This window comes from Rhinatrema bivittatum, chromosome 9, assembly GCF_901001135.1.
Source record: "Rhinatrema bivittatum chromosome 9, aRhiBiv1.1, whole genome shotgun sequence".
Lineage (NCBI taxonomy): Eukaryota > Metazoa > Chordata > Amphibia > Gymnophiona > Rhinatrematidae > Rhinatrema > Rhinatrema bivittatum.
Genome location: NC_042623.1, coordinates 220,855,795 through 220,877,535, shown reverse-complemented (window position 1 = coordinate 220,877,535; position 21,741 = coordinate 220,855,795). Strand labels below are relative to the sequence as shown.

At 45.6% G+C, this 21,741-nt stretch overlaps 1 protein-coding gene across 3 annotated transcripts in view; it reads left to right on the top strand.

Annotated features, from left to right (window-relative positions):
- DHX36 (DEAH-box helicase 36) overlaps positions 1 to 21,741 on the top strand; it is a 518,365-nt gene that overhangs the window by 470,358 nt on the left and 26,266 nt on the right. For 2 of the 3 annotated variants that reach the window (XM_029615334.1, XM_029615333.1), the window contains one exon: positions 1,894 to 2,014. The exons of the other annotated variant lie outside the window; for it this stretch is intronic. In XM_029615334.1, coding sequence (XP_029471194.1) covers positions 1,894 to 2,014 — 121 coding nt within the window. The remainder of the gene's footprint in view (positions 1 to 1,893; positions 2,015 to 21,741) is intronic. 3 annotated transcript variants of the gene reach the window in all.

The following is a 21,741-nucleotide window of genomic DNA, read 5'->3' as shown; positions in this document are numbered from 1 at the left end:
AGGCTAGGCGACCTTCTACATCCTTGACGTATGTGCGAATTTGGAGGATCTTCGAGTCCTGGTCTGCTGTTGACTGAGTGCTGCCTCAGTCTGTTCAGGCTATGGTGTCGCATAATTTGGCTTTTCTACAGAAAGGTTCTGGACAAGGGATTGGCCTTTAACTCTCTGAGAGTCTAGGTAGCGACACTGGGTTGTCTCCGGGGTAAGGTGCAAGGGTATCCTATATCCACACATCCGGATGTTATGCGGTTCCTTCAGGGAGCTAAGAACTTGCATCCTCAGGTGCGAAAAATGTGTCCATCTTGGAATCTGAATCTAATCCTTAGTGGATTGTGTGAGGCTCAGTTTGAACCACTAAAGAGAGCTACGGTTAAGGAATCAATTCTTAAAGTGGTTTTCTTGGTGGCTATTTGTTCAGCCAGGAGAATTTCGGAGCTCCAGGCACTGTCATGTCAAGATCCCTTCCTACAGATGCTTGATTCGGGGGTATCTTTATGCATGGCACATTCTTTTCTGCCTGAGGTAGTCTTGGTGTTCCATCTTAGACAATAGAGCTTCCAGCTTTTATGGATTCAGATTCCTCTGTGCCTCGTGCAGGGGAGCTTAGGCTCTTAGATTGGAGGCATGCATTGTTAAGGTATCTAAAGGTCGCTTATGATTTCCATAGATCGCATCACCTCTTTGTAGATCATATCACCTCATTATACTGTGGGAAACAAGTCGTCTAAGGCTACAGTTGTGCGGTGGCTGAAGGAAGAGATTAAGTTGACTTACATTTCTAAAGGGCTTCCACTACTTGGGGGGGGGGGGGGGGGGGGGTTAGTGTCGCACTTGATGCATTCTCAGGCAACTTCCTGGGCTGAGTCACAACAGGTGTGTCCGCATGAAATTTGCTGGGTGGCTACTGGGACGTCGTTGCACACGTTTGCTAGGCATTATCGCTTGGATGTGGGGGATCTGTCTTCCATGTGCTTTAATGAGAGTGTTCTCACTAAAGCACATGACCCCACCCGAGTTAAAGGGAGCTTAGGTACATCCCAGGAGTCTAGACTGATCTGGGTACATACAGGGAAAGGAAAATTGGTTCTAACCTGCTAATTTTCGTTCATGTAGTACCACAGATCAGTCCAGAGACCCACCCATTTACTGGGGGATGGGGGGGGAGAAGAGTCCGCCACTCCGTACTGTTGCTTTGTATATAGTTCGAGTTGTTGGAGGATTTACAATGCTGATCTCCATTAAATTTGGGAAACAAGTTTTCCATTGTCTTTTTGGGCAACTTCACTTTCTTCTGGCTCATTGGAGGGAAGCGAGTTTTGCTTAGAAATTTAAGATTGCTGTCATTTTGGCTTGGTACAGGTCAATACTGAGGGACTGCAGGTGGCACTCTGGGTTATGTACAGTATAAGTGAAACATTCTCTGTCTCCATCTGCTGACAGGGAGGCAAAACCCAGGAGTTTGAACTGATCTGTGGTACTACAGGAACAAAAATTAGCAGGTAAGAACCAGTTTTCCTTTCATCTTTCAGTTTTGGAGGCACGACAGATTCTGTTCCAATATTGTAATTTGTAATGTGCTAAATAGCTTGAGTAGCCATCTCATCTTTTGATTAACCACAGGCCAGGAATTGTTTATTTTTAATTGCATTAAACCATATCAAGTAATTATGTATTACAGTGCTACTTTCTTGATAGGAAGTCTCAGAATCTCAACAGTGGAAATTGAATAATGCAGGACAGGTTGAAGCATGCAGGCTACCTTGGATCATTTGGCAGGGTATATCTGTCCTGAGCATATGTTTCCCCATCTCCAGATTTTATATCCCTGTCCATATATTTTCTCATACTGTTTGTTGTATAGTCTCTCAGTGGAAACAATTCTTTGTTTTTAAGGGCAAAAGTTTACACAAAATCAGATGGGAGAGTTATGATTCATCCTAAATCTGTTAATGTAGAGGAGACCGAATTCCATTATACCTGGCTTATTTATCACCTCAAGATGAAAACTACTAGTGTAAGTGGAAAACGTTTAGTTCTTATTTTGATATTTCTTTCATAAGGAATAAGTGTCTGCATCGTGTGACTTGCATATATCAGTTGTCCTGCAGATAACGTCTCTCCAGGTTATATGATGTGTTCTCAACTGCATTGATACTGATACTTTGGTGTGATTCAAATAAATTTCAAGTCATCTTGGAGAAGAAAAGCATCTAGTTGCATGAAAGTATCAGGACATTTCTTTCTCAACCTGCAGCACCAGTCCAGAACAGTTGGATTTTGTTCCTCTTCCAACAGATAGAAGCAGATCACATTTTTTCTATATCATCACTATTTACGTGTGGTGCAGGACAGTTAATGCCAGTATTCTCTGAGGACAAGCAAGATGGTAGTCCTCACACATGGGTGACGACATCAGATGGAGCCCCAATGTGGAAAACGTATGTCAAAGTTTCTAGAACTTTGACTAGGCACACAGGATCCCTCTTCAGTCTTTTTTTCCACGGAGCTGTAAGCCTCGTGGTTTGATTGAGCTGTTGCGTTCGTGCCTGTTCTCGCCCTCGCTCCACCCTCTCTACCTTAGTGGCGACTCCCTTCGGGTCTGACGGACAGATGCTGCCGCGGCTTCTCCTCCTGGAATCCTCGGGCTGGCCTGACGCGGATCCGCCATGTTCCTGATGACGTAAGGGCGCGCGCTCCAGAGTTTGTACCGGCAAAGGCACGAACCTCGGGGGCGTCCCCCCATAGTGACGTCATCCGCTTCCAACTTAAACGGTCTTTGCTTGCAACTACGAATCGAGTTAGCATTGGGAATTCTTTCTCCGCTGCTCTGCCTCCACAAATTTACCAAGGGGTACCCGCTCCACGGGGGCCCTGCTCTCTCTTCTTGATTTCAGATTGCTAAGACGGGATCTGGTACTCACTCCTCGAGGGCCTATGTCCCTGAATGCTCAGAAGACTCCTTGCTACCTGGAAGCGATCGCAGACGTGAACACTGTGAGTTCTATTACAGATAGGAACCAGTACTCGCTCCACGAGGGCCTATGTTCTTAATCTCCAAAGACTCCCTTCTGTCTAAGATGTTATCGCATGTACGGAGAGCATGAGTCGTCATTGCAGATAGGAACCGGTACTCGCTCCACGAGGGCCCATGTTCCTAAAACTCTCCAAAGACTCTCTTCTATTCCAGAAGCCATCTCATACACAGATATTGTGAGTTCTCATTCCACATTGCATATAGGAATCAGTACTCGCCTATGGCTCCTGTCCCTGTATATACTGAAGACTCTCTGTTGCATAGAAGCCCTTACAGATACCTACAACTGTGAGTGTATCGTCTACTACTGTTATGTATCCAGCATACCCTGTCTACTCACTACCTATAGTCTCTCTCTCTACAGCTCAGCACCCCAAAGACCCCAAAGATCTCTCCCCACCCGGGGAGAGCTCGGCAACGACTAACGCGGCAAAAAATCTGTAAGCACAGCTTGTTTTTTTTCTTTTCTTGAACCTGAAAGAGAGAAAACCGCGCCGAAAAACGGGAGCCCCGCCCACCGCTCCAGCTCCTCCAATAGGAGCCAGCCCTTGAGGGGTTTTAAATTGGATCCAGCCAGGCACCGCGCGCCGAGCGTCGCGCGCCGAAGGAGCGCGACAAAGGGGCCTGCCCCTTTGTGTGCCCCTTAGTGTAGCCCCGCAGGATAGCCCCATCTTGAAATTTGAAACTACTCAGCCCATTCGGTTCGCAAGACAGCCATTCTTCCCACACCTCCCCATTGCGGTGTTTCAATCTCTCACTGCAACAGGGAGCAGCTGTAACCTGGCACAAGTCTCTTGACAAACCTACTTCCGGCTCCTACACTGCAGATCATCCAGAGAAAGTATACTACAGCACTTAGCACTCAACCAGCACCGAACAACCCACAAGCGGCCAACCTCCTCCCCTAACATCAGACTCGCACGCTCACTTGTTCAGATACCAACCAGCATTCTTCAGACGGCAACAACTGCATTCGCCCAGCATTCCACCGACTGCATTCGCCCAGCATTCCTCCGACTGCATTCGCCCAGCATTCCTCCGACTGCATTCGCCCAGCATTCCTCCGACTGCATTCGCCCAGCATTCTTCCGACTGCATTCGCCCAGCATTCTTCCGACTGCATTCGCCCAGCATTCCAGCATTCCTCAGACTGCATTCGCCCAGCATTCTTCCGACTGCATTCGCCCAGCATTCCTCAGACTGCATTCGCCCAGCATTCCTCAGACTGCATTCGCTCAGCAAGCCTCAGACCTCAACCACCCCCACCTCTCACATCTAACATGGGAATCTTCACTATCCCCATCATCCACAACTACAACTTGAGAGCACCCAAGCCCCCCACTCCTCCCCATCATAACCGTCAGCAGAGACTTAGGCCTATCCTGCTGACACCGATCACACAATTTCTTGGGCTGGCTCTCTTCTCTCTCACACTTTTTAACGCACAATCCATCTCGAAGAAGAGTCATATACTCAATGACTTACTATCCGACACAAAACCTGACATCTGTGCCATCACAGAAACTTGGTTAAAACCCACCGACACTGCTCTAATAAATCAGCTTCCCATCCAGGCATACGATATTCTCTCTATACCCAGGCCTATCAAATATCGAATTTGCGCTCTTCAACTCTAAACACCTGACGATCGGCCTAATTTATGCCCCACCTGGAGCACTGGAAACAGACCCTTCATCAATCATAGATCTCACAGCAAAACACCTAAACTCTGGAAAATCTGCCATCCTCTTAGGAGATTTTAACTTGCACGTAGATGTCCAACCTCACTCCACCAACTGTAAAACGCTTCTCGCCTCTCTCAGCAATATGGGCTTCAGACAGATTGTGACGGAACCAACCCACAAAGCTGGTCATACGTTGGACCTCATCTTCATAAATGAGGGAATCGCAACACATACCATCCCAACTTGCCTTCCAGTACCGTGGACAGACCATTGTATCATATCTTCGGTATTAGATATAAAAAAGCTCCCTACGACATCTACACAACCAATAACTATATCCGTCCGGAAACAGTGCTCAGGAGACCAACTAAGCGAACACCTGGCCAAGGAACTAGTGCACCTAGACCTCTCCAACGCCAACTCTGCAACTTTATCATGGATTAACATCACTAAAAAGATTGCAGATCAAATATGCCCCATGACGACCAAATATATCAACCCTAACAAAGACAACAGGAAACCCTGGTTCACCCAGGAACTGAAAAAACGTAAACAAGAACTGAGAGGCAAGGAACAAAATTGGCGAAAAAACCCATCTTCAACCACCCGCCTCATCTACAAAACGTGCCTCAACTCATACACAAACGACATTAACAAAACCAAAAGAGAATTCTTCTCCAAAAAAATCCACCACCTCATCTTTGATTCAAGGGCACTGTTCTCATATGTTTCAACTCTTACTAAACCCCCTGCGCCTTCCATTCCAGATGATCAAGCTCTCAACAAAGCGAATGAACTAGCTGACTTCTTTGATAACAAAATCACAGCACTCCTAGCCCCTCTCAAAGGAGCAGCTACACTTCCAAACCACGTTCAACAATCATCACAATCAACCATCCAACAATCTTTGCACGCAACAGATCAACAAACCTCGCACTCTAACCGTCCAGCAATCTTCACCTTCACACATGCCAACAAACATCGCACTCAACCACTTTACAACTTAACACAACTCCAACAATGCTCGACAAGTTTGAGCCTACATCCACACTAGAAATAGAGAATATCCTCAAGAAGATAAAACCATCCTCTCACCCTGCAGACCATATTCCATCAAACACCCTGAGTCTGATCACCAACACTATAGCCAAACCTGTCACAGACATCATTAACTGTTCTCTCACCCAAGGCCATGTACCTAACCAACTCAAGTTAGCCATGCTCAAAACCGCTTCTGAAAAAAACCCAACCTTCCCACCTCAGACCCAGCTAACTTCAGACCCATAGCAAACCTCCCTATGATAGCCAAAACTATGGAGAAAGTTGTTAACAAACAACTCACAGAATTTCTTGAAGAAAACAACATCCTCACCCCAAACCAATTTGGTTTTCGCAAGACGAGGAATACCGAATCGTTATTAGCCACTCTATCAGACACTATTATCTTTAACCTAGAAAAAGGCCATCCTTGCCTCCTTGCTCTCCTTGATCTCTCATCAGCGTTTGATACTGTAAACCACCAGTGCCTCCTACAACGACTAACGGACATTGGCATTACAGGAGCAGCATTCAACTGGTTCAAATCATTTTTGGAAAACAGATCATACAAGGTCAAGATAAACAACAATGAGTCCCACGCCATCAAATCCAAAAGGGGAGTACCGCAAGGATCATCCCTCTCCCCGACTCTCTTCAATATATATCTTCTCCCACTCTGTCAATTACTCACCAACCTCAAGCTAATTCATTTTCTATATGCGGATGATATACAAATCCTCATCCCTATAGAAGACTCACTACACAAAGCTATGTCACACTGGAATAAATGTGTCTCAGCCATCAACAACCTTCTCACCAGCCTCAACCTAGTCTTAAACACAAAAAAAACTGAAATCCTCATTATAGCACCGGAAAACTATGTCCCACCCACAACTCTTAATACTAGCCAAAGCCTGGATACCTTTTCACAACAAGTAAAAGACCTAGGAGTCATCATAGACAGCGGATTCAGCCTCAACAAATTCGTCAATAACACTACAAAAGAATGTTTCTTTAAACTTCAAACCTTAAAGAAACTAAAACCACTCCTGCTATACAGAGACTTCCACATGGTACTACAGGCCATCATACTCCCAAAACTGGACTACTGCAACTCCCTCCTTCTGGGCCTACCAGCATGCACCACAAAACCACTTCAGATGGTCCTTAATGCCTCAGCAAGAATCCTCTCAAATGCCAAGAAAAGAGATCATATTACCCCAATCCTTCATCTCCACTGGCTCCCTATTAAATTCAGGATCCAATTCAAATCCTTAATGATGATACATAAAGCCTTGTACAACATCGCGCCTCTCAAGCTAACATTCCAAATTCAACTACACACATCCATGAAACCGACCAGAAGCGCTTATCAGAACAGACTAATCACCCAACCAGCTAAATCCGCGCTGAGAAAACGCACCCTATCCACAGCGGGCCCGTCACTCTGGAACTCACTTCCTACAGACCTTCGCCTTGAACCGTGCCACTCCACATTTAAAAAGAAACTTAAGACTTGGTTATTTAAACAAGCATTCCCGCAGAGCTAAGAGCAGGTAGAAAGTCAGTCACTTATCATCCATTTACCCCAGCATATTTCACATAACTTGTTATCTTATTTACTGTTATTTTTCATGGATGTTTACTGTTAGTTATCTATTTATTTTTCTATTTATTTATTAATTGTTATTTTATCTATTTATTATTACTTCTTAATTGTTAACATTATTATATATATTTTCCTGTTATCTGGATTAACCATGTTCATTGTAAACCGCTAACTTGAAGCGATAGTTACTGTTCATTGTAAACCGGGGTGATATGTATATTATACAGGAACCTCCGGTATATAAACCCTTAAATAAATAAATAAATAAAATTCCAGTATCTGAGGGACTTCAGCCCTGCCGGGCACATCAGCTCACTACTGCCACTTCTGGTGGTTCTACTTCCTGTCTAATAAAAGAACTATCTGTGTTTGTCTCCATACTCCAGCCTAGCCGGTGGTCCCTCTCAGGATATCCTCCTGGGGGCGCTGTCATCTGCCATCGGCCCAGGGATTCACCAATTTATATTAAGTGTTCATTCCTTACACTACTAGAGCAGTATTATACAGACTCCCACTCTGTGGGAAGCCAACCCACTACAGATCATCAACCCCGCCTGCGGAGTATTACAATTGTTAGTTCCTCTCCTTTGGCGGAGTGATCCATAACTGGTTGCCAACTCCCTAGCGGACTTATAACAGATCGCTAACTCCTAGCAGCGGATTGATAATAGATTACTAACTCCTCCCTCTCCTGGAGGAGTTCCATAACAGATTGTTAACGCCTCCCTCTGTGGGAGGAGATTTATTACAGATTGCTAACTCCACCCCCTTTCAGGAGGAAATCTATAACAGATTGCTAACTTCTCCTCCCTCCAGGAGGAGATCTACAACATGACTCACATTGGCTGTTTCCAACCTAGTGAAAAACTTTTTTTTTTAATGTAAACTTTATTGATTTTTTATAATTCATGACAATACATTGCCATAATATATTACGGATGTCTAACTTAACAATACTTCTAAAACCAAAATACTTAACAATAAGAAAAAAGGGAAACATTGTGTCATTGAATTCTAAGAAATTCATATTAAGCTTTTAATTTGTCCCAATATTAGACATCCTATTACAATGAAAATAGGCAAGAATCAAAATTTTAGATTGAGCATATTTCAAAGAAAATTAATATTTAATTAAACTGGAATAATATTTACCCTGCTATTTACTATTATGCGAATACCCTTATTCAGCTACCATGTCCCCAATCAGATTCTTAGCCTCTAGGAACTTTTTTTAAATCTGTAGGTTCAAAATAGATATAATTTGTTATTCAATTTTAACATACATTTACTCGGGTAGCGGATAGTCATTTGAGCTCCCACTTGATCTTCCAGATATTTCAAGGCTAAAAATTCCTTTCTTCTATTTTGAGTCGCTTTTGTGACACCAGGGATGATCCAGATTTGTTGATTGTAATACTTAACAGTCTGGTTCCTCAAATACAATTTCAATACCATATCCCTATCAGAGGTAAAAATAAATTTTACCAGAACTGTTCCTCTCTTTTCAACTGTTTCCTCATTTGATGACTCGAGCAGCTCAGTTACATTAAGAGGCTCCTGTTTCTTCCTCTTTCTCTTTCGATCTTCTTCCAGCTAGGAAATATATTTTTGCCAGTGGTGGTGTAGATTCTATTGGTATCTTTAACACCGTATTCATGTATTGTTTAAATTGTTCTTGAGTCGAAATACATTTAATTTGAGTGAAATTAATCACCCTCAAATTCAAGTACCTCAATTCATTTTCAATTCTTTCCAGCTATTTTTGCTGAACTACTTCCCCTTGTATTAGTCCACTTTGTATTTTTTCTATTTGTTCTACCTTCTGATCCAGTTCTTTCATTTGCATACTCTGTGTCTGATTCTGTTGTTCAATTTTCAACATCCTTTTATTCATATCTGTTACTACATTAGTCAAAGTGGATATAGATTTTTCTAGGGTCGTAATCGCAGTCCAGACATTATCAAGCGTAATTACTGAAGGCTTTTCCACTTTATTGGGTGCAATGACAGCTAAATCTGGGACTCCAACACCGATCAGATCTTTACATGTGTCAGAGATTTCTCCTTCACCTCGGTTACAAGGTCCTACTCCACCTCCTTCTTGTAGAACCTTTTCCCCAGATATTTCAAAGTTGGGCTCAATTACTCGAAGTGGAGATAGTCTATCTCCACATGGAGGGGGAAGGAGTATTCGGCACTCCCAGACTCAATGAAGTGACTGAGGCTGGTGAATCCACATCAAGCTCAGTAGTGGATACCACAGTGCCTCCTACTATGGGAGTATTTCCAGGGACTGTGTTGAAAAAACTTTCAATTTTTGGCTGAGAGGGGTTCACTGGGAGGATGTAATAGTCACCTCTCTCAGTTTCCCCTTCCGTTTTGTGTGTGGCATTCTTAAATACCAAAGGAAATTAATAACAAGGAAATTTGAAAGTTTTCAACTACCAGTATTTAAATATTTTGATTCCTGCTTGGAGGCTTCGGAGAAAGATATACTAATATGAAAAAGAGAAAATAAAATTATTACTTACTGCAGGTGGAGGAGATCTAAATATATCTCCACTGGCCAAAATTCCTGGACAAAGCTGCGCGGCCCTTAGGCGCGCAAGCAATGCCGGCGCACCGCAAGAGGGTCGGGTTTTGAGGAGCTCTCCACCGACTCCATCCTGATGACGTCAGGCCCCGGACGTTCCCTGTAGCTCCGTTGGGGCAGGCTTGCTTTCTCTACCCCCGGTTTCAGCTGTGCAGGAAACGAAGGCGACAGCGATGCCTGGTAATCTCCTTCCTCCTCCACCTCCTAAAAATCGTTTATCATCGTGGTTTTCGGTATCGTTCCATCACCGGGTTCTACTCAGTGCCTCCCTGTAGTGTCCTACTCAGGGTTTTTCAGTATTTCTGGTAAGTTTTCTTTCGTGGTGCCTGCCAGCCGCCGACATAATTTAGTGTCTATGGCCCCTTTTCTTTTGTTCTGTCATGGCCACGTCTAGTTTTTATAAGAAATTGCCATGCTGGCTCAGACCAAAGGTCCATCAAGCCCAACATCCTGTTTCCAACAGAGGCCAAACCAGGCCACAAGAACCTGGCAATTACCCAAACACCAAGAAGATCCCATGCTGCTGATGCAATTAATAGCAGTGGCTATTTTCTAAGTAAACTTGATTAATAGCAGTTAATGGACTTCTCCTCCAAGAACTTATCCAAACCTTTTTTGAACCCAGCTACACTAACTGCACTAACCACATCCTCTGGCAACAAATTCCAGAGCTTAATTGTGCGTTGAGTGAAAAAGAGTTTTCTCCGATTAGTCTTAAATGTGCTACTTGCTAACGTCATTGAATGCCCCCTAGTCCTTCTGTTATCTGAAAGTGTAAATAACCAATTCACTTCTATTCATTCAAGACCTCTCATGATCTTAAAGACCTCTATCATATCCCCCCTCAGCCGTCTCTTCTCTAAGCTGACAGCCCTAACCTCTTCAGCCTTTCCTCATAGGGGAGCTGTCCCCTTTATCATTTTGGTTGCCCTCGTCTGTACCTTCTCCATTACAACTATATCTTTTTTGAGATGTGGCGACCAGAATTCTACACAGAATTCAAGGTACAGTCTCACCATGGAGCAATATAGAGGCATTGTGACATTTTCCGTTTTATTAACCATTCTCACAGGACAAGCAGGATGGTTGTCCTCACAAATGGGTGACATCGAGGATGGAGCCCACCACGGAAAACTTCTGTCAAAGTTTAGCAGAACTTTGACTGGCCCCTACTGGGCATGCCCAGGAAGGCACTGACCCTGCAGCCAGCAGGGGTCTCCCTTCAGTCTTCTTTTTTCCGCGCAGCGGTTGCCACGCGGCGAAAGGAGCTCTTCTTACCACATTCCTGACAGGAATTCGGTTCTTTTTTTCTGAAGAAAATTTGCCCCTCAGGGGTCTCCCTTCGACAAATTTTTTTCAACTTCGCGGAAATCCGGTAAGTTTTTTGCCGATTTTCATCGACTTCCGTCGATTTTGGCCCTCGAGGCCTGTTGGCAATTACCGATCCCGTGGCTAAATTTTGGCCCAAGGCCATGGCGACGGGGTTCCGTAGATGTCCGGATTGCACCCGGACTATGTCAATCACAGACCCCCATAGGGTTTGTGTTTTGTGTTTAGGTAGCGAGCATGATGTCCTGACTTGCACCAAATGTGCCTTAATGACACCCAAAGGCCGCAAAGCCAGGATGGAGAAGATGGGGCTCCTCTTCCATGCTCGCACCCCAACGCCATCGATAGCATCGACGTCATCGGAACCGGCACCGTCAAAGTTGCACCATCACGTCAACCCTCCGGTGACCGTCCACCATCGATGACTTCTCGGCCGTCGACTCCTGTCCCCTCCCCGGATGGGCGAGGAGATCAGAAAGACAAACATCGCCATCGACGGCACAAGTCTCGGCCCGTCGAGGATCCAGAACCATCGACCTCCGTACAGGCCGAGCCACCGACTAAGAAGCCTCGGTCAGACCTGGCACCGTCCATGTCTCGTTCGCAGGCACCGAGGAAACCCTCACCCCCTCCGGGTGTGGGAGCCGTGATCCCACCGGTTACGGTGGTCCCTCCGGCTCAGCCTCAGCCTCCCTCTCCCGTCGAGCCGGGTATCGTTACCCCTGGTCTCCGGGCAGAACTGGACCGGCTGGTCCAGGAGGCCATCGAGAAAGTGATGCAGAGGTTCCAACCTCCACCAGCACTGTCTCCGGCACCGATTCCTGCACCGCCTCCAGCACCGACTCCGGCACCAAATCCGGCACCGACTCCGCCACCGAGGAGGGAACCGACCACCGAGCCTCTGGTGGAAGCTCTAGCACCGCTACTGCGCCGCATGGAGGCGCTTATGACGGCCCTTCCATCGGTGCTTCCAGTAGCACCGACGACACCATCGTCTCCGACAGGATTCTCATCGGCAGGAGAAACACCGTTCCTGATTCCCCCTTCCGGGGTGGTCCCATCGGTGCCTTCTCGTCTCTCTCCACCGATATATCCTTCGGCTCCATCGATTCCAAGACTGGCACCGATTCCATCGGCAGCACCGAAGCCCTCGATGCCATTCCCAGTTCCGCCTGCAGCACCGATGCCATCAAGATTTCGCTCGATGCCCTCGGAGGTTCCTCCTAATATCCCGGATCCTCAACCAGGACCTTCAGGGCTTCAAGCCCCACATGATCCCTACGATACCTGGGGTGATGATACATCTTCTGACACAGATTTACCTTCACCACCATCTCCTACAGAGAGTAGAAAACGTTCTCCTCCTGAGGATCTCTCCTTTATTAATTTTGTGAAGGAGATGTCGGAAATAGTACCCTTTCAGCTACAATCTGAAAACGATGACAGGCACCAGATGATGGAACTGCTCCAATTTCTGGATGCTCCTAAAATCATCGCTTCCATCCCTATTCACCAGGTGTTTCTCGATCTTTTAAAGAAAAACTGGGAATCTCCTTCATCTGTTTCACCAGTTAATAAGAAAGCTGACTCCACATATCTTGTCCAGTCAGCACCAGGATTTCAGAAGCCTCAACTGGATCATCGCTCTGTTGTGGTTGAGTCCGCGCAAAAGAAGGCCAAGCGTCTAAAGCCACACTCTTCCACTCCACCTACCAAGGACAACAAATTCCTAGATAGTGTGGGACGGAAAGTGTATCATGGAGCTATGTTGATTTCACGCATAGCGTCTTATCAACTTTACATGACTCAATATAACAGAGCCATCCTCAAACAGATGCAAGACTACGCTGACACCTTGCCGGAACAATACCAACCACAGCTTCAAGCCCTTCTTCACAAAGGATTTGAGGCAGGGAAGCACGAAATTAGAACGGCCTATGACATCTTCGATGCTTCCACAAAGGTTTCAGCCACAGCTATCTCAGCCAGACGTTGGGCTTGGTTAAAGTCATCCAACCTTCGCCCAGAGGTCCAGGATCATCTATCTGATTTACCCTGCTTAGGGGACAATTTGTTTGGAGAACAAATTCAGCAAATTGTAGCTGAATTAAAAGATCACCACGAGACGTTGAAACAACTCTCATCCACTCCATCTGAGGTGTCCTCCAAACAACCATCTAAGAAGGACTCTAAAAAGTCGTTCTTTCGGCCACGTCGTTATTATCCTCCGTCGGCTAAGCCTCGACCTGCACGGTCTTCCAACAGAGCTCAGCCACGCCAGCCTCGGAAGCAAAGACCTACTGTAGCCCCTCCCCCTGGGCCTGCGGCGGGCCTTTGACTTCCCTGTAGAGAGCACATGCCAAACCCCTCTTCCAGACATCCCTGTGGGAGGTCGACTGTACCACTTTTTAAACCACTGGATACAGATCACCTCAGATCAGTGGGTACTAGCAATTATCGCACAGGGTTACCACCTCAACTTCATTACTCTTCCGGCAGACTCCCCGCCTCTTCAAGCATGGAGTCTAACCAGCCATTTGACTCCTTTACAACAAGAAGTATCCCTTCTTCTGCAATCAAATGCTATAGAACCCGTCCCTCCCTCTCAACAAGGGAAGGGATTCTACTCCAGGTACTTCCTAATACCAAAGAAATCAGGGGGGCTACGTCCCATTTTGCACCTTCGAGCCCTCAACAAGTACCTTCAAAAAGAAAAGTTCAAGATGGTAACCCTGGGCTCGCTTCTCCCTCTGCTGCAAAGGGGGGATTGGCTGTGCTCTCTCGACCTAAAAGACGCTTATACCCACATTGCGATAACACAATCCCATCGCAAGAATCTGCGTTTTCTGGTGGGCCGAAACCATTATCAATACCGGGTACTACCTTTCGGTCTGGCGTCTGCTCCACGAGTCTTTACCAAATGCCTCGTCATGGTAGCAGCATTCCTCAGGAAGGAAGGTGTCCACGTCTACCCCTACCTGGACGATTGGCTAATCAGGGCCTCCACCCAACAGATTGCTCAATCCTTCCTAACATTGACAATTCACACACTCCTTTCCTTAGGGTTTCTTGTCAATTACGAGAAATCTTGCTTAGTCCCATCTCAAACCTTATCCTTCATTGGGGCAGACTTGGATACCTTACAGGCAAAGGCCTACCTTCCGCATCAAAGGGTGCAGACTCTCATGTCCCTAGCTCGCCAGCTCCAGTCTCAAAACACTGCCACGGCTCGCCAATTCCTCATTCTCCTAGGACACATGGCATCCTCGGTTCAAGTCACTCCCATGACCCGACTAGCCATGAGAGTTACCCAATGGACTCTGCGACATCAATGGATTCAAGCTCTTCAGCCTCTGTCCTCCATTGTCACAATTACGCAAGCGCTACGCCTGTCTTTAACCTGGTGGACGACTCAAGTCAACCTCCTTCAGGGCTTACCTTTTCTTCCACCAGATCCCCAAGTAATCCTAACCACCGATGCTTCCCACATCGGTTGGGGGGGCCCATGTGCACGATTTCCAAACTCAAGGACTCTGGTCTCGAGAGGAAGCCGAACACCAGATAAATTTCTTGGAACTGCGAGCAATCCGCTACGCGCTCAGAACTTTCCAAGCTCACCTATCGAATCAGATAATCTTGATCTAAACAGACAACCAGGTGGCCATGTGGTACATAAACAAGCAGGGAGGCACAGGCTCCTTCCTTCTGTGTCAGGAAGCTGCGCAGATTTGGGCGGAAGCCCTCTCCCACTCTATGTACCTCAGGGCCACCTACCTGCCGGGAGTGGACAATGTATTGGCAGACCAGCTGAGCCGTGTCTTCCAACCACACGAGTGGTCGCTCAATCCCTTGGTAGCGACCTCTCTATTTCACAAGTGGGGCTATCCCCACATAGACCTCTTTGCGTCCCCTCAGAACCACAAAGTGGACAATTACTGCGCTCTCACTCGGAGCCAACACTCTCGGCCCAGGGATGCCTTCTCCCTCAAGCGGGCAACCGGTCTGCTTTATGCATTCCCTCCACTTCCTCTTCTGTCGAGGACTCTCGTGAAGCTACGCCAGGACAGAGGAACCATGATCCTGATAGCACCTTACTGGCCACGCCAAGTATGGTTTCCCATACTCCAGGATCTCTCCATCCGCAGGCACATTCCCTTGGGAAAGGACCCGCATCTCCTCACTCAAAACGACGGATGCCTCCTCCATCCCAACCTCCAAGCCTTGTCCCTGATGGCATGGATGTTGAAAGGTTAGTCCTTCAGCCGTTTAACCTTTCCGAATCGGTTTCTCGTGTCCTGATAGCTTCACGAAAGCCCTCCACTAGGAGGTCCTATTCATATAAGTGGAACAGGTACACATCATGGTGCACTTCTCAGTCCCTTGATCCCCTTTCCTGTCCAATCTCGAAATTCTTGGACTATTTATGGCATCTATCGGAATCAGGTCTTAAAACCTCTTCCATAAGGATGCATGTCAGTGCGGTAGCCACCTTCCATAAAGGTATCGAAGGTGTCCCTATTTCAGTACAACCCCTGGTAACACGCTTTCTTAAAGGCTTGCTCCATCTGAAGCCACCCTTACGTCCTCCGGCCCCATCTTGGGACCTTAATCTGGTTCTTGGTCGTCTCATGAAACCACCTTTTGAACCTCTGCACTCCTGTGACTTGAAATATCTCACTTGGAAAGTGTTATTCCTTTTGGCTGTTACTTCAGCTCGCAGGGTTAGTGAATTGCAGGCCCTAGTTACCTATCCGCCTTACACTAAGCTCCTGCAAGACCGGGCGGTACTCCGCACTCACCCTAAATTTTTACCTAAGGTAGTATCGGAGTTTCACATCAATCAATCCATCATACTACCCACCTTTTTTCCCAGGCCCCACTCCAACTCTGGGGAACAGGCTCTGCATACCTTAGACTGTAAACGAGCTCTAGCTTTTTATCTAGACCGTACAGTTCCTCACAGGAAGAGCACTCAATTATTCATCTCTTTCCATCCTAACAAGTTAGGACAACCTGTGGGTAAGCAGGCTCTTTCCTCCTGGTTGGCGGACTGCATTTCTTTTTGCTATGAGCAAGCAGGCATTCCTTTCCAAGACCGTGTCAAAGCACACTCTGTGAGGGCCATGGCGACTTCAGTAGCACACCTTCGATCGGTGCCGCTTCCTGACATCTGTAGAGCTGCAACCTGGAGTTCTCTCCATACCTTTGCAGCCCACTATTGTTTGGACAAAGCTGGAAGACAGGACTCCATCTTCGGCCAGTCTGTCTTGCGTAACCTTTTTCCAACATGATGTACCAACACCCTTCCACCTGCCCGGTAGGGTGCGGATGCCCTTTCCCAAATTCCACCCCAGTTGTTGTGCCTGTTGCACGCCGTTGGGTGCATTTGGTGCAAGTCAGGACATCCTCAGCTCGGTACTCACCCATTTGTGAGGACAACCATCCTGCTTGTCCTGTGAGAAAGCAAATGTTGCTTACCTGATGTAACAGGTGTTCTCACAGGACAGCAGGATGTTAGTCCTCACGAAACCCGCCCGCCACCCCGCGGTGTTGGGTTCGTTCTATTTGTACTTTTTAGGCACTGCCTGTAGCTTTGAAAATCAGACTGAAGGGAGACCCCTGCTGGCTGCAGGGTCAGTGCCTTCCTGGGCATGCCCAGTAGGGGCCAGTCAAAGTTCTGCTAAACTTTGACAGAAGTTTTCCCTGGTGGGCTCCATCCTCGATGTCACCCATTTGTGAGGACTAACATCCTGCTGTCCTGTGAGAACACCTGTTACATCAGGTAAGCAACATTTGCTTTCTCTTCCTAATAATTTTTAACATTCTGTTTACTTTTTTGACTGCTGCAACAAACTGAGCCAACGATTTTAAAGTATTATCCACTATTATGCCTAGATCTTTTTCCTGGGTGGTAGCTCCTAAAATGGAACCTAACATCCTGTAAGTACAGCAAGGGATATTTTTCCCTATATGCAACACCTTGCACTTGTCCACATTAAATTTCATCTGCCATTTGGATGCCCAATCTTTCGGTCTTGCAAGGTCCTCCTATAATGCATCACAATCCGATTGTGATTTAACTACTATGAATAATTTTGTATCGTCTGCAAATTTGATAACCTCACTCGTCGTATTCCTTTCCAGATCATATATATATGTATTGAAAAGCACCGGTCCAAGTACAGATCCCTGAGGCACTCTACTGTTTACCCTTTTCCACTGAGAAAATTGTCCATTTAATCCTACTCTTTTAACCAGTTTGTAATCCATGAAAGGACATCACCTCCTATCCTATGGCTTTTTAGTTTTCTTAGAAGCCTCTCATGACGCTACATCTACCAGTTCACCTTTATCCACGTGTTTATTAACCCCTTCAAAAAAATGAAGCAGGTTTGTTAGGCAAGACTTCCCTTAGGTAAATCCATGTTGACTGTGTTGCATTAAACCATGTCCTTCTATATGCTCTACGATTTTGATCTTTAGAATAGTTTTCACTATTTTTTCCAAGCACTGAAGTCAGGCTCACTGGTCTATAGTTACCCGGTTTGCCCCTGGAGCCCTTTTTAAATATTGGGATTACATTGGCCACCCTCCAGTCTTCAGGTACAATGGTATATTTTTTATTTATCTTTTGAGTTAAAATAGCTCAAATAAAAAATGCAGCTTTATGTGCAACTTATATAGCTGTCTGTGGACCAAGCACTTGCTTGATTCAGAGTTTGTGAGTCCTGATATTGATAGCTCTCTCTCAAAGAAAAAACATTTTCTCAAGGGCTGAGGTAAGCTAATGTAAATTTTTATTGACAGTGAGTGCATATTAACTCTTCCCAAGAGAGCAAGTGTTAAATCTTAAAAGCTGCTTGTATTATTAAGGTACCAATGTTGGCGTGAAGCCACCTCTGTTTCTCCTGCGGCGCAAATTAGCTGTGGGTACAATCTGCTCTCTCTGTCCAGCTTGCCTCCCCAAAGAAAATGACTCATTTGAGTTGCAAGAACAACTCAAATGAGTGAGATTGGATCTTTAGAGGCCAGGACAAGTTCCTCATTTATACCCTAGGACAGGGGTCAGGAACCTTTTTGGCTGAGAGAGCCATAAACGCCAAATATTTTAAAATGTAATTCCGTGAGAGCCATACAATATGTTTAAAACTAAATACAAGTAAATGTGTGCATTTTATGTAAGATCACACTTTTAAAGTACCATAAGTCTCTGAAAATATTACACCAGGCCTTAAGACACCAATACATCTCCTATTAGGAAAACGGACCAAGTCAGGCTGCTATAGAGTCCTACACAGAAACTACACGCCAGCAGAAAACCTTACCTGAATCACGTGCTGTCCCTCACCTAACATAGAATAAAGAGACCAAAACGCAGAACAAGAAGCATGCAGAAAAAACTGAATTGGAAACTGCAACAAGCCAGAGTCTCTGTATGCAGTGTAACAAAGGAAAAAAGAAACATCACCCATCCTTATAAAACAAATCAAGAAATATAAAATCATCAGCAGTAAAACTGTACTAACAAAAAGAACATATTTCGAAACAGCTGATGGGTGGAATATCCAACAATTAAAAACTCATATAAAACATTTCCAGATACCAACAAAATATTTCAAAATAGCAGACACAAAGACCCAGTAATGAAAAATAATAAGGATACAAAATTTTTTTTTGCTCTGCATACCTGGGAACGTTTGATATCCAGGTGTCCTGAGATTGTTCTGAATTAGCAGGAGGCGGGGAGAGAGAGAGTGAATGAGCGAGCAAACACATGCTTGCTCGCTCATTCACTCTCTCTCCCCCCCCCACCCCGGGAATTCGCGGCAGCAGCAGCAGCCTCCTCCCAACGCTAACCTCTTCATTTTCAGCCCTCGCGGAGGCGGCGTCCCATCGGCCGCGGTTGAAGTTCTTCATTTTCCTCCGAGCCGCGCTGCAGTCTTCTTTTCTTCGGGCCGATGCCGAGTGCACTAGCGTGGCCTCTTCTTGCCGCGCAGGCACCCGATACGCTCCACTTCCTCTTCCGGGCCGCGGGGGGGGGGGGGGGGAGGGGTGCGGGAAGAAGAGACCACACTAGCGTGGTCTCTTCTTCCCGCGCATGCACCCGATGCTCACCACTTCCTCTTCCGGGCACGCCGGTGCCGCTGACTCCAGCTGTCCTGCCGCGTTCCGCCCGGGCTGACAGCATTTTAAGCCCGGGCGGAGGAGGACCGGGGAGCAGCTGGGTCAGCGGGGGACTGGAAAGTGTGGCGACACTTGTCTGCGAGCCAGATGCAGCCCTCAAAAGAGCCATATCTGGCTCGCGAGCCATGGGTTCCCGACCCCTGCCCTAGGATAAACAGTAGCCAGAGTTTTTCAACTTCCTTCACCAGGCTTTACAGAAGCCTTCAGTTCATTCAGGGCATAAGCTACAGGACAGCTCCCAAATAAAAGTTTTTACATTTAAAAAAAAAAAAGAAAAGAGAGAGAGAGGCTTTCACTTAATAAAGGTGGAGTAGGTATTTTCAGTCCTCTGAGTCTAGTTATGGACCATGAGGATCCTTATGAAGGTTGGCTGTGACTCTATTGAGGAAGGGAAAATGCAGTCTGAAGGAGAGGAAGATTCAGGTTTTAGACTCTTCCATAAGAATGAGGTTGCAGCATTAATTTCACAAGTAATTTCATCTTTACCGGTAGAATCTCAGGCGACAAATTGGATGAAACCCAAGATTGGGATCCAGTTATTAATGGGGTTTGCAAAACATCAAGTGCTTTTCCCCATCATTCTGAAAGAGAAAATGTTAACTGCATGGGAATCACCACACTTTGGAAACAGAAGACCAAGGTCCTTCTCAAAGCTATATCCATTTCCTCATGATATATTAGAAGAACTATTCCAGATGCTAAGAGTGGACGCTATGGTCTCATCAGTAACTAGAAAACTTTCATACTTGTTTTAGATAAAAAAAAATGTTTATCTCTCTATCCACAAATCTAGGCAACCTACAAAATATATATCCATACATTTATAGACAGACATATCAAAACATTTCCACAAAACCCATAGATACTCAAAATAAAAAATTAAAATATTAAAAATATAAAATATAAAAAACTAAATTATAAATAGGGAAATTAATATGATGTAATCTATCTGGCTGTTACATTCAGTGAATATTGATCAAGATCACTCATGATGGCTATTGAGCCCCAGGGGCAGTCTACTCTGTGCTTTTACGGCCAGGGCAGGCTCTCTTTTAAGTTCCTCACCTGAGTAATCATTATCTTCTATAATCACGACCAGCAGTTTCTAAGAAAAATTCATAACCGTATTGGTTCCCATGTTCAAGAATGCCTTGAATGGAACATTATCTTCCCTCTCTGGACATAGGAAGATAAATCTTATTGTGAGGATGAAGTGACAGAGAAGGCTGGGAGTCCTTGCCCCCGTAGACACTTTAAATTTTATTTCAATTACAAAAAATATTTTAATAAAGATCTTTTCACAATAGTTTACATATTGAAAATACAAAGGAATACATATTTCCAAAAAACAATTAGATAAAAAAAAACATTCATACATCCATCCACACACACATTAAAAATACTTATTAATTATCTCTCTCATAGTGAAATTATTTTTATCCATTGTTATTATTGAGAAAACTCTCTTTATCCTTCTTTGCAAGTCTTTATAATACTCCCGACATGTTTCGCCGTCTCACAGGCTTCTTCAGGAGAGACTGTTTCAATTCACTACTGGACCGATATCTTTCAAACGATCTTTCCAAGTATCCACATGTATTTATATTCCCAATTCCCAACTTTTATTTCTCAACAACTCCACCAAATGAGTGTCCAATTCTCACTTAGCTTTTCTTGCTTCTGGTTGTTTCCTTCTCCAACAAGCTTACTTCCAATTGATTCCTCAAGGGACAAATAAACTCGCCTCTTTGGACAATCCGACTCATTTCTTCTTTAGCATTTCACCGCCATACCTCTCAGGCATTTAAACAAAATTAAAAATACAATAATTTACATATTGAATATACAAAGGAATACATATTTCCAAAATCCCAACCCCCACTTCGCACCCTGTGTTAAAGGTCTCCCAGGATGACCCTCTCCCGCTGTCCCCCACTGCACGGACTCCGAGACCAGACGAATCAAGAGACATGGACACTGATTCTAGCAGTGACGAGACAGGACCGAGGGGATTTTCGCCGTAATTTGTGCTGCTCATGCATGAAGCATTTCTGGCTCGGAAGCTCATGAAGCACAGAGCCCAGGATGGGAGCGTGGGAGTTCCCAAGCGTCCTCATCTGAGAACTAACGGTTGTCCTTCCCGGGCAACTTTGGCTTTGGAGGATCAAGCGGGTGCAGTCGACCAGCAGGGGAACGACTCCACTCCACCCCCGAGGGACACTGCTGCAGATCAGGGTGAGATCCCTCCAGATATAGATACGGGCGACGA